This window comes from Magnolia sinica, chromosome 6 (genome assembly GCF_029962835.1).
Source record: "Magnolia sinica isolate HGM2019 chromosome 6, MsV1, whole genome shotgun sequence".
Lineage (NCBI taxonomy): Eukaryota > Viridiplantae > Streptophyta > Magnoliopsida > Magnoliales > Magnoliaceae > Magnolia > Magnolia sinica.
Window position 1 is genome coordinate 98,773,979 of NC_080578.1, and position 13,193 is coordinate 98,787,171.

Sequence of the window (13,193 nt, forward strand, 5' to 3'; positions counted from 1 at the left end):
CCCTCTCCCCATACGATTTTGCCCTAGAAGAGAGAGAAGAGAGAAAGGGGAGAAGAGAAGGAGGAGAAAAAGAGAGGAAGAAGAGATTAAAGGAGGGTCTTGTTGATGGTGGGGCTCAAGGAAGCTCAACCTTTCAACTCTCTACCCCTTCTTCAAGGAAATACCTACACCATAATCATAAGAATCGTTTCGTTGATCATCTAGGTAAGATCCCTCATCCCTTTTCTTGAAACCCTTGTGTTGAGAAGGGATTAACTTGAAGTTTTAACATGCAAGTGGTTGCTTTAGGGATTCCGGACGATCGACCCCAAATCCCTCATTCCTAGGTCATTTTTCAAGTCTTCAACGACCCATAGGTGCGGACTATTATCCTTAGGTGGTTTAGCACCAACTATATCATGAGCCTAATGATATTTTAATTGCTTGAATGATGTATTTGGAAATTTTAGAGAAACCTACGAATTGTATGTCTTGCTTGGAATTGCACGGAATGGTATGTTTTATTTAGTTCTTACATGATGTTGTTCTTGCCTCTCACATGATTTGCTACAATGGTTGATTACGTGTTCATATCTTTTGTGATTTTCTTGTAAGGTGTTGCATTATAACATGTATAATTCCTTAATTCTTGTGCTATTTGGTTCTATGAAGTGTAGGAAGTGCTTAGCTTCCTCACTAACCCACACAACGCACTTGTACCCTTAGTTCACATCATGATTAGCTTTGCTTGGTAGTGACATTGAGATTTTATGTTGGAAGATGTGAACGTATGCTTCTACTTGTATTGGATGATAACCCTGATTGTGGCATGTTCTGAAATTACCCTCAACCCTTGGGTTGGTCAGGAAAATGAGGAGAGTAAAGGTGGTCCCGTTGGTAGGACTATCTTAAGGCTAAACTCATGGATTTGGGCAAGTGCGCGTGGGTGACAGTAGTTAGATTATATGTGTTGCTCGCACCCGATGTTATCTGTCACTTGCTTGCCTAGACTCGTGCGGTTTAGCCCATTTACTGTCCAACCTTGTTTGTTAACACTGTTTGCTCACATATGTATGGAACCTGTAACACCCTATAACCGTTGTAGCCCATCGATAATCAAATTAAAATGGGTGCACTGCCTCTTGAGCCGGGCATGGTGGAATGAAACATTGTATTCTAGTCGTCGGCCTACGATGGGGTGCCGCGCCTCCCCGTAGTGACCGCGAGCGATCCTTTTCTCTTGGCACTCCCTATGTGCTTGAAGTCGGGGATGAGGAACCTGACGGGATCAAGGACCGCGGGGTCTCGGCTTCACACGTTGGGGGGCCTTGGCCTTGCAACTAGTTCAGGATATTTGATATGTGGGGTGTATCAGATTCCCCAATCTGCTGGATGAATGGACTTAACTAAGAACCCGGTTAACATTACTATTGCATTGCACTAGTTAGGTTGGAGACTCGGCAGTCGAGGTCGCTCAAAGAGAGTGTTGACATATGCGATCGTTAGATGGAGTCGCTCGAGGGAGTGTTGTGGCGAGGGCATGCATCATATCATCTATCATGCATGCACATTGATAAGATTAGTTAGATGTTTGTGAACAATTGCGTTTCATTAAGTTCACAATATAACTGATGCCTGTTACAACTTAAGACTAATAACACCCACTAAGTTGATCACTCACTCCCACTCTGGGATGATGTTTTAAAACACCAACCAGGTTCTTCAGTAGATGCAGGTGATGCAGGGTATAAGGAGCATGACGGCGCGAGATTGGATGTGGAGGACAAGTTGTCCTATTTCCAGTTGATGGATGGCTCGTCCTAGTTTTGCGGGCGGACTTGGATTGCTAAGTAGGGGACTTGGTGAATCATTCTTTTGGACATATTTTGTTTGTACTCTTGTTGGGTAACGCCTTATGCGACCAATAGTTATAAATTTTCTTTTGGACTTGTAAACATTTAACCTTTCCCATTACAGTTGACTAGTTGTGAATTGTGATTCATGTTTCAAGTAATTCTAGGCTGCGTATCTAAACCTTATTAAACGTACTTTAATAAGAAAATAGGTTATAAGTGATACCCGGGAACTCGGGAGTAGAGTGTATGTATGACCCTCGATTTTCAGGGCGTTACACTCGGTTACTTTGCTATTGATGTTGCTCACCAAGTGTTTGATGAAATAACTCAACGAAGTGCGGCTGGTGAAGGAAGGTATGTACATGAAACAAATACCCTTTTTTTCTTAGTTCTTATATTGTTTAGAAAGTGTTTGATAAAATACCTGTAAAACCATTGCTTTTGTTTTACATATAGTGAAAATTTAAAGTTGCAGCCTAAGTGTTCGTGAAAATGCCTCAATGGCAAACTTGGCTCGATCTTGGCTTGAACTCAGCTTGAGCTGGCTTGAGCTGCTGACCAAACTAAGCCGAGTTGGCCAATCAGGCTAGACCAAGCCGAGCCAAGTTTGAGCTAAGGTGGTTCGACGCACATCAGAACTCAATTGTGAGTTCACCACGGGATCAAATACCACCTAATCCTGATTCATTTCCCAATCGACTCCCCCGACAGGTGTGATCTTTAGACATGGCCTATCCACAGCAGGGCCCACCAAATCGACAGTCTTCAACGCACGCGGTCACGTGAACCAATCACATATGGGGACGACGGCAAAGCCAATGAACCGCTCTACCTAGGACTTACCATCAATCAGAAATAAAATATTGCCTTTTATCCTAACCGGCCACATCTGTCCACGTTCGTTAAATGAAGCCTAATCAAAGGTCCATGTCACAAGTTGCGTATCGAAACTTGATTACACACAAAGAGAAATGATACAGCCATTAAATTATTGTAGATTTTCTTTTGAAGTGTCCGAGATTGATTGATCCAAGTCGTCCATTAGAATGGCCTCCTCTTGGATGGGCCCAAATGACATTTCATGGACTATCATGCAAAATCAAACCGATCTAACAATCTTAACCGTCTGATCTTTAGACTCGAATATATGGAGGATCAAGATTTTTTATGCGAATATATTTCCAACCAAAAATCTAATCCATCTATTTGGTGGGGCCAATCGTTGTTTATGATTCTAAAGATTCTTATTTGTTAGGAAATCTTAACCATTCAATCCATGGGTTGGAGAACTGATGGCTATAAAATAATAACACCAAATCATGGTAAACCATGAAATCTGTTATTTAACTTAATGGACGGTTCAGATCCATTGATTGGATTGTTCAAGTGCGTTTTTTTTTTGTTGCACGGTAATCCTTTAAAATTTGTTCTTTACCTTATTAAACGGTTCAGATCCATCGATTGGATTGTCCCAGTGTCCTAATGCAACTACGAAGAGAACAATGGATTCTCTCTCTCAAAACCATGATATTTCATGATATTTCATATAACCAAACGCACCCTTAGGCTGATGTTGTTTTGACCCTTCAATTGATAGATGTCGCAGGCTACTTTTTTGTATGATCTAGACCGTCCAGTTGATCTGGGTTATGTCAATGGCATGTCAAAGAGGTCCCTATTATCATGGACGGTCCGGATCATTAGCATATTCTCAGATTAGTGCTGGCGAAAGCTGGTGAAGGTTAACAAAATTCACCAAAGAGGAATAGGTTAGCAAAAACCCTCTCTTTTCAAAGATAACCAGTATACAATTTCAACCACTGAAGCTGATTTTGATATTTACAAATACTAGAAGGACAATTAATTACAAGTCAATACAAACGAACACCAAAATTCTTACCTAATTGAGGAAATCCTGGCCATCCATATGCAAGCACACGTGCCAATAAGAATCACGTGTGAGAGATCATATCTTTCCATCAGGTGGGCTACACTACTTACATCTTATGGCCTAGAAATTAGGCCAATCTCATACATGGGCAAGCCACAAACACACAAAAAGAAAAGATTGTTTTCTAACCGTTGGTTTACTTTGAAAATTATTGTGGCCCACCTGAGGAGTAAAAGTGCCTGATTTTCGAGGTAGTCGATGTAAAAGAGCTATTTCCAACTTGACACGTGTACGGCCGCACGTGCGGAATTAATAAACAACCACCAAATTAAGAGGTTATATGGCTAAAATAGCTGTACCCACCCAAGTGCATGGGCCAACCTCAATGACAGAAAACATAAATAGATGGCCAGGAGCCCCCCTCCCAAAACCCTATCCAGCTTCATGCCTTTCCTGGGCAAAATTACAAGGGCCCACATCAACCCACCCACCAAGAACCCCAATGTCTGGTAGAGAGATGGGTCCTTAGGGACCACATAAGTAGATGGATGGACCCTCCAAGATGATAAAACAAGGGGCAGGCCTAGGCCCACCAGTGTATTGAAAATGGGCCCTGCGTAACATCCGGCGATCGCGATCTGGACGCCGTCTGGCCCACTCTTCACAGACAGTGCTACATTAGCAATCAGGTCCCCAAGTGAATTGCCCCAAGCAAGCACTGTCAGCCCTAGGATTGATGGGCTAATCCCAGCTATGTTCCCAATTGAAACCATCAGGGCCACTAATTCATCAGCTATGATGTAACTCCAGATCACACTCATCAAAAATCCACCAGCAACCCAAATTAATAGGAACCTTTTAGGTGGGCCACACCAATCAGTGGTAAAAAATGCAAGGACCCCAAGAATCAGGCCCATCAATCCACTAATCAGATAAATCACAAGGTCTGATTTGAGGCCCATGTCCCCATTTTGGGAATTCCAGAGGGTTGCCATCAGGACTGGAGCTAGTGTAACTGAAATAACTGCAAATGGCTTAGACCATTTCTCTTCACACACCACAGGAATAGTCAGTCTCCTTGGAAGATAGAGAGGTAGTTCCACAAGCCTGAGAAACCAACGATAGTAATATAACAAACACCTTGTTGCGGGCCTCTGATCATCATTACTACCATTCTCATGATCTTCGTCGTCCACCGTCAGATTCGGCTTTTCTAAATCTGGGTCGCCTAAAAGCGGGCTGCCCAATTCATCAGATGGGGCGGATTTGCTGATCGGGAGGAGAGGACGGACGGCGTTGATGAGGTCTTCCAGTCTACCTTTCTTCCGAAAGAAATGTGTGGCGTAGACCGCAAGCACGTAGAGGATGTAGAGAGAGGCGAAGGCAGTTGAGGCCCAGATGTTGATCTGACCAACGATCAGGATCGCGAGGAGGGAAGCGAGCACGATGATATAGAAGCAAATGTCTCTTATGAAACTCCACTGATCAACGGCGATCCCACGGGGGCCCACCAAGATGCTTATGATCCCCATCACAACACTGGAAACGAAGAAGGCCCCACCAAGGATGCTGTTGAGGCCCACGTCGCCAGTGGACCCGGACCCGACAAAGGAGGCGATGCTGGAGAAGACATCCGGCGCGCCGTTGCCGAGTGCGAGGAGAGTGACTCCAGCTATCGTAGGAGAGAGCTTCAAGAGTCGAGACAGGGTCTCAAGAGAAGAGCAGAAATAGCAAGCAGCTGTATTCCCAAGCAGGTAGAAGAGCAACACCAGCCACACGATCAGTACGGCGTAGCCGAGGACCGTGTGATGGCCGAAGGTGCAATAGAAGATCTGAAGGTAGTCTATGTATCCCTCTGCCTTGCATTCCTTCTCGGATCGCACGAACGCGCACCTGGATTCGGCATCTTCGTACCTTTGTAGGCCTGTGCAGCCATTGGTTGAGTCATGGAGGGCTTTTGGAGATGTGGGTGTTGAAAATTGATGGAGGGAGTGGGAATTGGACGGTTGGATTTGGGTAATTGAGCCTTGGAGAGGTTTTAGAGATTTGGGTGTTGTAGCTTGATTGGGGGAGGGGGAATTGGACGGTTGGATTTGGGTTATTGAGGCTTGAAGGGGTTTTGGAGATGTGGGTGTTGTAGGTTGATGGAGGGAGGGGGAATTGGAAGGTTGGATTTGGGTTATTGAGGTTTGGAGGGGTTTTGGAGATTTGGGTATTATAGATTGATGGAGGAAGTGGAAATTGGACGGTTGGATTTCAGTTATTGAGCCTTGGATAACTTGTGGAGGTGTGGGTGTTGTAGATTGATGAAGGGAGAGAGGAACAGACGATTGGATTTGGGTTGCGAGGAAGAAGGAGAAGAGGAAGAAGCATCTGTTGAGAATGAGTTGGGATTTGTTCATCCGTGATGTGGGGTCCAGTGCTGCCATCCAAGGGCTGCAATGCACGTAGGAGAGGGTGGTTTTAGAAGAGGTGGTGGAGTGGTGGAGGTTGGGAGGTGGATTCCATGGTGTTTTGAAGGTTTTGGGTGGTGGAAGGTGGCGATGAGTCTTTGCGGTTGTTTTAACAGAGAGAGATGTATGGAGGTTTTATAGGAGACGGATTGGCTACTCCCCCTGACACCAGCCCCGTGGCTGGTGGTCGGTACTCTGTGGGCCCCAACATGATGTATGTGTTTCATCCATTCCGTTCATCCATTTTTACAGATCATTTTACGGATTGATACAAAAAATAATTGGGATATAAATCTTAGTGGACGACACCACAGGAAAACGATAATGATTGGATATCCACCATTAAACTCCTCCTAAGGCCAACTGTACTGTTTATTTGACATCCAATCTATTGATTAGGTCATAAATACCCAGATGAATGGAAAAAATAGATATCAGCTTGATCCAGAACTTTCAGGGCCCCCAAAACGTTTTTAATGGTCAAAGTTCATTCAACACTGTTTCCTGTAATGTGGTCCACTTGAGATTTAGATATATCTCATTTTTTCTCTTGTTCCATAAAATGATCTATAAAAATATATGGACGGAATGGATGAAACACATACATCATGGTGAGGCCCACATAGCACCGACCACCAGCCGGGGGAGTAGCCAATCCGTTTCCGGTCTGACATACGATAGAAGGAGGGTTGAGTGTTGAAGACGGACTCTTCAACAACGGTTTAAAATATCATAATCTCGTCATAAGGTCATTGGGATCGATGCAATGAAAGTATATTAAAAGGGAGTTATTTTGGGACGCGGGACGGAAATCCGTCCGGGCAGGGCACTGTGGGGCCCACAGTGATTTAAGTGTTTCATGCCATTCATCGTTTTTATCAAATCATTCTAAGGTATGAGCCAAAAAAATAGGAAGGTACATGGCTTAATTGGACCACAAAGTGGGGATTGAAGGTCCACCATTAAAAAACTCTTGGGAACTGGAGAAGTTTCCTGAGATGATATATGCTTTTACACTTCATACACGTCTACATGACCTTAGGAATAAGTTGGATGGTAAAAAAAACATCATGGTGGCCCTTAGAAAGATTCCAATGGTGGGTGTCATTATCACTTTAGCTTCCTTTGATGTGGTCGACTGGAGCTTGGACCTGCTTCATTTTTTAGATTATAAATTAAAATAATATGAGAAAAGCGATTAACAGCGTGGATAAAATACTTACATCATGGTGGGCCCCACAGATCCCTGTCCGGGCGGGGGCAGGAGGCAATCCGCGTCCGTTATTTTTTGATACTCTGGCTTCCTCGGGTACTTTATACACAGGCACTCAGAAATTGTACACAACGTACAGGAGTTATTCCGTACTCGGCGCGGATTGGGTAATTACCCCTACAAGGGCCAAGCTGGAGACAGACAGTCTTGGTAGGGGCTCTGTGGGGCCACCGTGATGTATGCTTTTCTTTTCTTTTTTAAATCCACGCTGTTCATCCATTTTTAGGGACCATTTTTGGGCATGATCTCAAAAAAAAAGCTGCAGATTGATGGCTCAAGTGGACCACACCACAGTAAGAAGTGTTGACAATGGCACACACTTTACCTGTCATATGAACTGTTCATAAGGTTCCGTAGTTTTAGTTGAAGGGAAAACATAAATATTAGCTTGATACAAAACTTCATAAACTCACCGAAGTTTTCAAGTGAAAGGGTTCAATCATCTCTGTTTCTTGTAGCATGGTCCACTTGAGCATTACATCTAACTCTTTTTTTATATTATGTTCTAAAATATAAATATGGTAATATGAAGCCTTACATGTACTTTTTTTTTTTTTATACTAGGTCTTAAAATATAAATATGGTAAAATGAAGCCTTACATCTACTCTTTTTTATACTGTCCTAAAATATGATATAGGAAAATGGATAGATAGCATGAATAAAACACATACATCATGGTGGGCCCAACGGAGCTCCTATCAGGACCGTCATCCCCGTGGGGTAGGCACACGATTCAAATCCTTAGGGCGTGTTTGGCCGGACCGATCCCATGGGATTAGGAGGTATGGGATGGCTTTTAAGGTAATGATGGCAGCGTCAGTGGATGGTCGGCCGTCTTCTGGGATTTTCATATCCCTCTACCAAAACATGTGCCTATTTGGTCCGTCACAACCATCCTGGGATCACTGACGTGATCCTGTTTGGATGGAGATGGGATTCCATTTTAATCCTTGCGATCCCACACCCACGGCGTGAGGTGGTCTGACTGCTCTCACCCAACATGCTTGTACTTCCACACCCAATCCAAACCGTCTGAAATCGTAGCCGAATCTCTGTGGGACCCACATCGATGTATCTGTGTCATCCAAACCATCAATATGTTGTACTGTATCATCCGAACCGTCCAGAATGATTTGGATGGGCGGAAATATGAAGGCCATGACTGGGCTTATCATTGTGCGTACACTGCTTCCTATGTATGACTGTCCTGTTCGTGATCTGGGTCAAGCCACCTAATGCCAGGGAGTGGATTTGCTGCCACCCGGTCTTCATCTCAGCCATACACAACATGGGATGATTCCGTTTGTCCATACATGTGGATGTTTAGGGAATCAGATCCAATTGGATGATTATGATATCAACTCCTAATGCAAGACGTACTATGACTATAGTATGTCATGAAATCATCCATCAATGTACCAATGTTTAGGGAATCAGATCCAATTGGATGATTATGATATCAACTCCTAATGCAAGACATACTATGACCATCCACCTTTAAAAAAAAACATCGGATAGAGATGAATTACCAGTGTTTCGGTTGCGGGAGCAATGGATGAAATGAGCATCCACATTGAAAAAATCATCCGTTCAGCAGGTTTTATTACCATGATATACCCTGTCTCCAAAATTTCAAGTACTACGCAATCCGTTCACACAAACAATCAACATACACAGACTACAACAGGCCAATCGAAGATATTACAGGTGTACCTACGCACGATGTTCCCAAAATTCTGGTCACTTGAAATTCAGATAGGAAAAAAAGCAAATTAATTTATATGTTAGGATTTCCTCAAGTGAAGGGGAGAAACCAGTGAACAGTAAAACCGTTGGCGTCCTTATCATGCCATGTTCAGTACTAGTACACAGGTTCAAACAATCCGCAAATCAATTGAAATATTAACTCAGTTGAATCGTCGGAAGATCGAATTCAACCAGTCGGTATAGATATGTGGTAACCCTAATAGAGAACAACTATCATTTCAGCCATCCACCATTGTACAGGGAAAAAAAATGAAAAAGAAATATTGACAGTAACAGTAATCAAGTAATATGTAAAGAATAACAATACACAGAGGTATGGAATTTTTTCTCTACTAAACATTCTGCTAAAATCCATTTTAATCCACCACCGTGCCCATGGCCGGTGTATAAACCGAACCATTTCTACATCATGCAAGAAGTCGTGCCTCTCCAAAACCTGATGATCTGTATGACGTACCCACTGATAGCAACTACTCTGTGTAGAATCTGAGTATGATGGATTTCAATCCCAATTTCCGGACCAATCCATCTCTTGATCTCCGCCAAAAGAGGCGTTAATCGTGCATGCATGCAAACCTACAGATCTGACAGCCGACCCTTCACAGTGCAAAGCATATGGCAGAATGATAGATTTTGCGAAGTCGACTACTTGCAATTTCAAAGAGATTAATTCCACACATGGACATTAGAAAAAGTTTTAGAAGTTTTGAAAATGGGATGACATCCGATTGAAGTATTGATAACAACAGAACATCCTGAAACGGCCAATCCGGAGACAGATTAGGGGAAAATTAGGGTAAGGGAGACATACCTCACACAAGAGCAGCGGCACCTATGCAGAGACGGAAGCTTACCTTCCCCCCGTAGGGTGATAAATGGAGCAAGACCTGCTGCAACCATGGCTAAATAGCCGGTGATGGATGTCGCTGACTGAAGACCATACCATCAGTAGTTCATCTCTGCTAGTACGGACCTGAGCACTGCGGGAAGGGATACTTTAGGCGGCGAGAGCGTTTCCTCTCCGGACACGCGAAAATCCAGCTGCAGAGCGAAATCCCGCGGGATTTGTTGATGGGCTTGAGGAGACGAGAGAGGTGGGATGGGATATTAGGGCGATATCCACCGTACACGATTTCAACCACCATGGGATTGAGATGCATTGCGGATCCCACGCGACGCAAACACGCGCATGGGATGTGCACGCGGGATCGCGTCATCCCATTCATCGTAAGCTATATTAATCCCACTGCCCAAACACACCCTTACTAATCAACATCCAAAAGCACACGTGCTTGAATTAAAAAAAAACCACTCCAAGGTAATAGCCTATTTATGACCAAGTATGTAGGGAGGGATGTGATGAAGTTGTTCATCATCTTCCTTAAGGAATAACTACAAATCCACAGAGCTCTATGTACTGCTCATAGAGCTTCCTCGAATCCACAATGGATACGGGTAGTAATAATTCTTAATAAATTTGAAATAATTTGATTGATGATTAAAAAAAACCAAATTACTAACTTTAAAAGGATTAAACTCAAGCATTTGAAATAATAATGAGCTCAAACTTGGGACGAAGTTTTAGACTTAAGACTCCAAGTCAAATACTCTAAAATCGTGACTTATTATAAATAATAAATATATTTTTTGTAGGTGATCTCCATTCCTATTAGACTTCTTAGTTTTCAGCCAAAATTAGTAAGTGTCCAATTCGACCCAACATTGTTATTCTTTTAACTTTTCTAAACCCCTTTCATGCTGTACATGGCTCATACAATTCAAAGGATCACAAGTTATACTTGAATTAATACTTACTATTTATAGTAAAAATAAAAATAAATGAGACTTTTAATTGTCAATCTAATGGAATCTTAGAAATCCAACGTCTAATACTAACTATTTACAGTAAAAATGAAATTAAATGAGACTTTTAACTATCGATCTGATGGAATCTTGCAAATCCACCATGGGCAACCTAGCATAGTGGGTTAGTTGACTTAAGTAGCTTCTCCAACTCCAAAATAATATATAATATGTCAAAAAATTCATCCCGGTTTGTAAGATACGATTTATTTATGATCCTTACGGTTCGGACTGTTTCATCCTTCAATCGGGCCTTCTCTAATCCATCTTTGTCTTGAAAGTGTCTTATTGCATGGTGACCCCTCTCACTGCTCTTGTTTGACGTGGTGAGATTATATTCGATCATGTGCCAATGTCAAAGACAAGACCCACTTAAAACATATTTAAAAGTTGTTACAGCCAATGAATATATAATCAACCCATCTCTATAATAGTGATAAGTGGCTCAATCAAATCCTGCTGTGGCAAGTCACTATAAACGTGTGATGGTAGGGTCACCATGCAATCCCTTGCAATCAAGAAAAACGGTCAAGGAGATTGTTGTACATTATCCATTATTTTCAAATCGATTGCTACGGGAACAACTACTCAAGTGGGAGTAGGAACATAAAATGGTTGAAGAGTAAATATTAAAATATCGTTTCGTGATATATTGTTATGATATAATATACCACATGTTTTTTCAACCGACTCATATGGTAGTCTGATTGTGTGTGATCCTTGATACACAGGCACTCCCATATGGTCCATGTGGCATAGGTTAACTGAAATTAAACAGGATAAGGTGTAATTCCCACTGTCACCATGTTATAGTCTTAATTTGAAGTAACTGATTTATAAATGCCTGTGTATCATCAAACAGACTCTGCCAGGTATCAAGATCTTCTCTTTCAATGAATGAGAAAGATTGGGTCCAGGCCCCATCACAACTACTGGTTTGATGACGCCCACGTCGTGTTTTTATTTTTTATTTTTTTATTAAACACACGCACACATACTCCCACACTCACGCCGTAGTGGAATTTCACCACCTATGAGTGGTCAAACCCTTGACCAGGTGTTGAAACTCCTAAGAGTCTACCACTGGAGTTGTGTAGGTAAAACCACTCATCTATCAAGCAAGAACCTTTAAGATAAGGCTAAAGAAAATTTCTGATGGGTCGCACCAATTAAAACAGCATAAACTTACTCTAAAAACTTTTAAGTTCATAAAATGTGGCTTGTTTGTTTAATGGATGAATATGGTACGGTGGATCATTGATACTTTGTAAAGGAAGAATGTTGTAATGCATAAATTTTATAATGTAAGAATATTATAATGAATGATTGTGATAAATATTAGAGTGAATGAATTTAGTAACAGATGAATTTGTATAATAGATTATCGATATTTACAGTGGATCACTCATATTTACTGTATATCATCGATATTTTCATTGTAGATTGTCAATATTCACTTTCAGTGTAGATTATCGATATTTATTGTGAACCATTGATATTAAGAGTGGATTGCTTATGTTTAATGTGGATCGTTGATATTCATTATGGACTGCTAATATTTCCATTGTGAATCGCAAAAATTACCATCGATTTAAAGAAAACAGTTATAACTCCCTTTTTACATGTATAATTTATGTAAATTTTTATTCGTTAGAAAGATAATTTGATAAACTTTCAAATAAATTTAAAATTATTTCATTTAGACACTATTTGATAACTCAACAATTAACCCAAAAGATATTTATTAAGTCTTATTATATAGTTCAGATCCATTGATTGAATTGTCAAGTGAGTTTTTATTTATTTATTTTTAATTTTTAATTTTTTTTAAAAAATTTTGCCCCTTAAACCATTAGAATTTGTTCGTTAACTTATTAAACAGTTTAGAACCATCAATTGGATTGTCCCCGTGTCCTAATGCAACTACGAAGAGAACATTGGATACTCTCTCTCTCAATACCATGAAATTTCCCGATATTTTATATAACCAAACGCACCCTTAGGCGATACTCTCTCTCTCAATACCATGAAATTTCCTGATATTTATATAACCAAACGCACCCTTAGGCCGATACTGTTTTGACCGTCCAATTGATAGATGTCGTAGTCT

General features: G+C 41.5%; 1 protein-coding gene across 1 annotated transcript; it reads right to left on the minus strand.

The window, feature by feature from the left end:
- Positions 1–3,641: 3,641 nt before the first annotated feature.
- On the minus strand, positions 3,642–6,297 carry LOC131249221 (cation/calcium exchanger 1-like). The gene has a single exon (XM_058249861.1). It carries the CDS (start codon positions 6,153–6,155, stop codon positions 4,071–4,073), a length of 2,085 nt encoding a protein of 694 aa, XP_058105844.1. The 5' UTR covers positions 6,156–6,297; the 3' UTR covers positions 3,642–4,070.
- Between the last annotated feature and the right edge of the window lie 6,896 nt (positions 6,298–13,193).

Bases quoted from the DNA above. Each gene is read 5' to 3' on its own strand.
- LOC131249221 (XM_058249861.1), bottom strand. From the start codon at position 6,155: ATGGCAGCACTGGACCCCACATCACGGATGAACAAATCCCAACTCATT.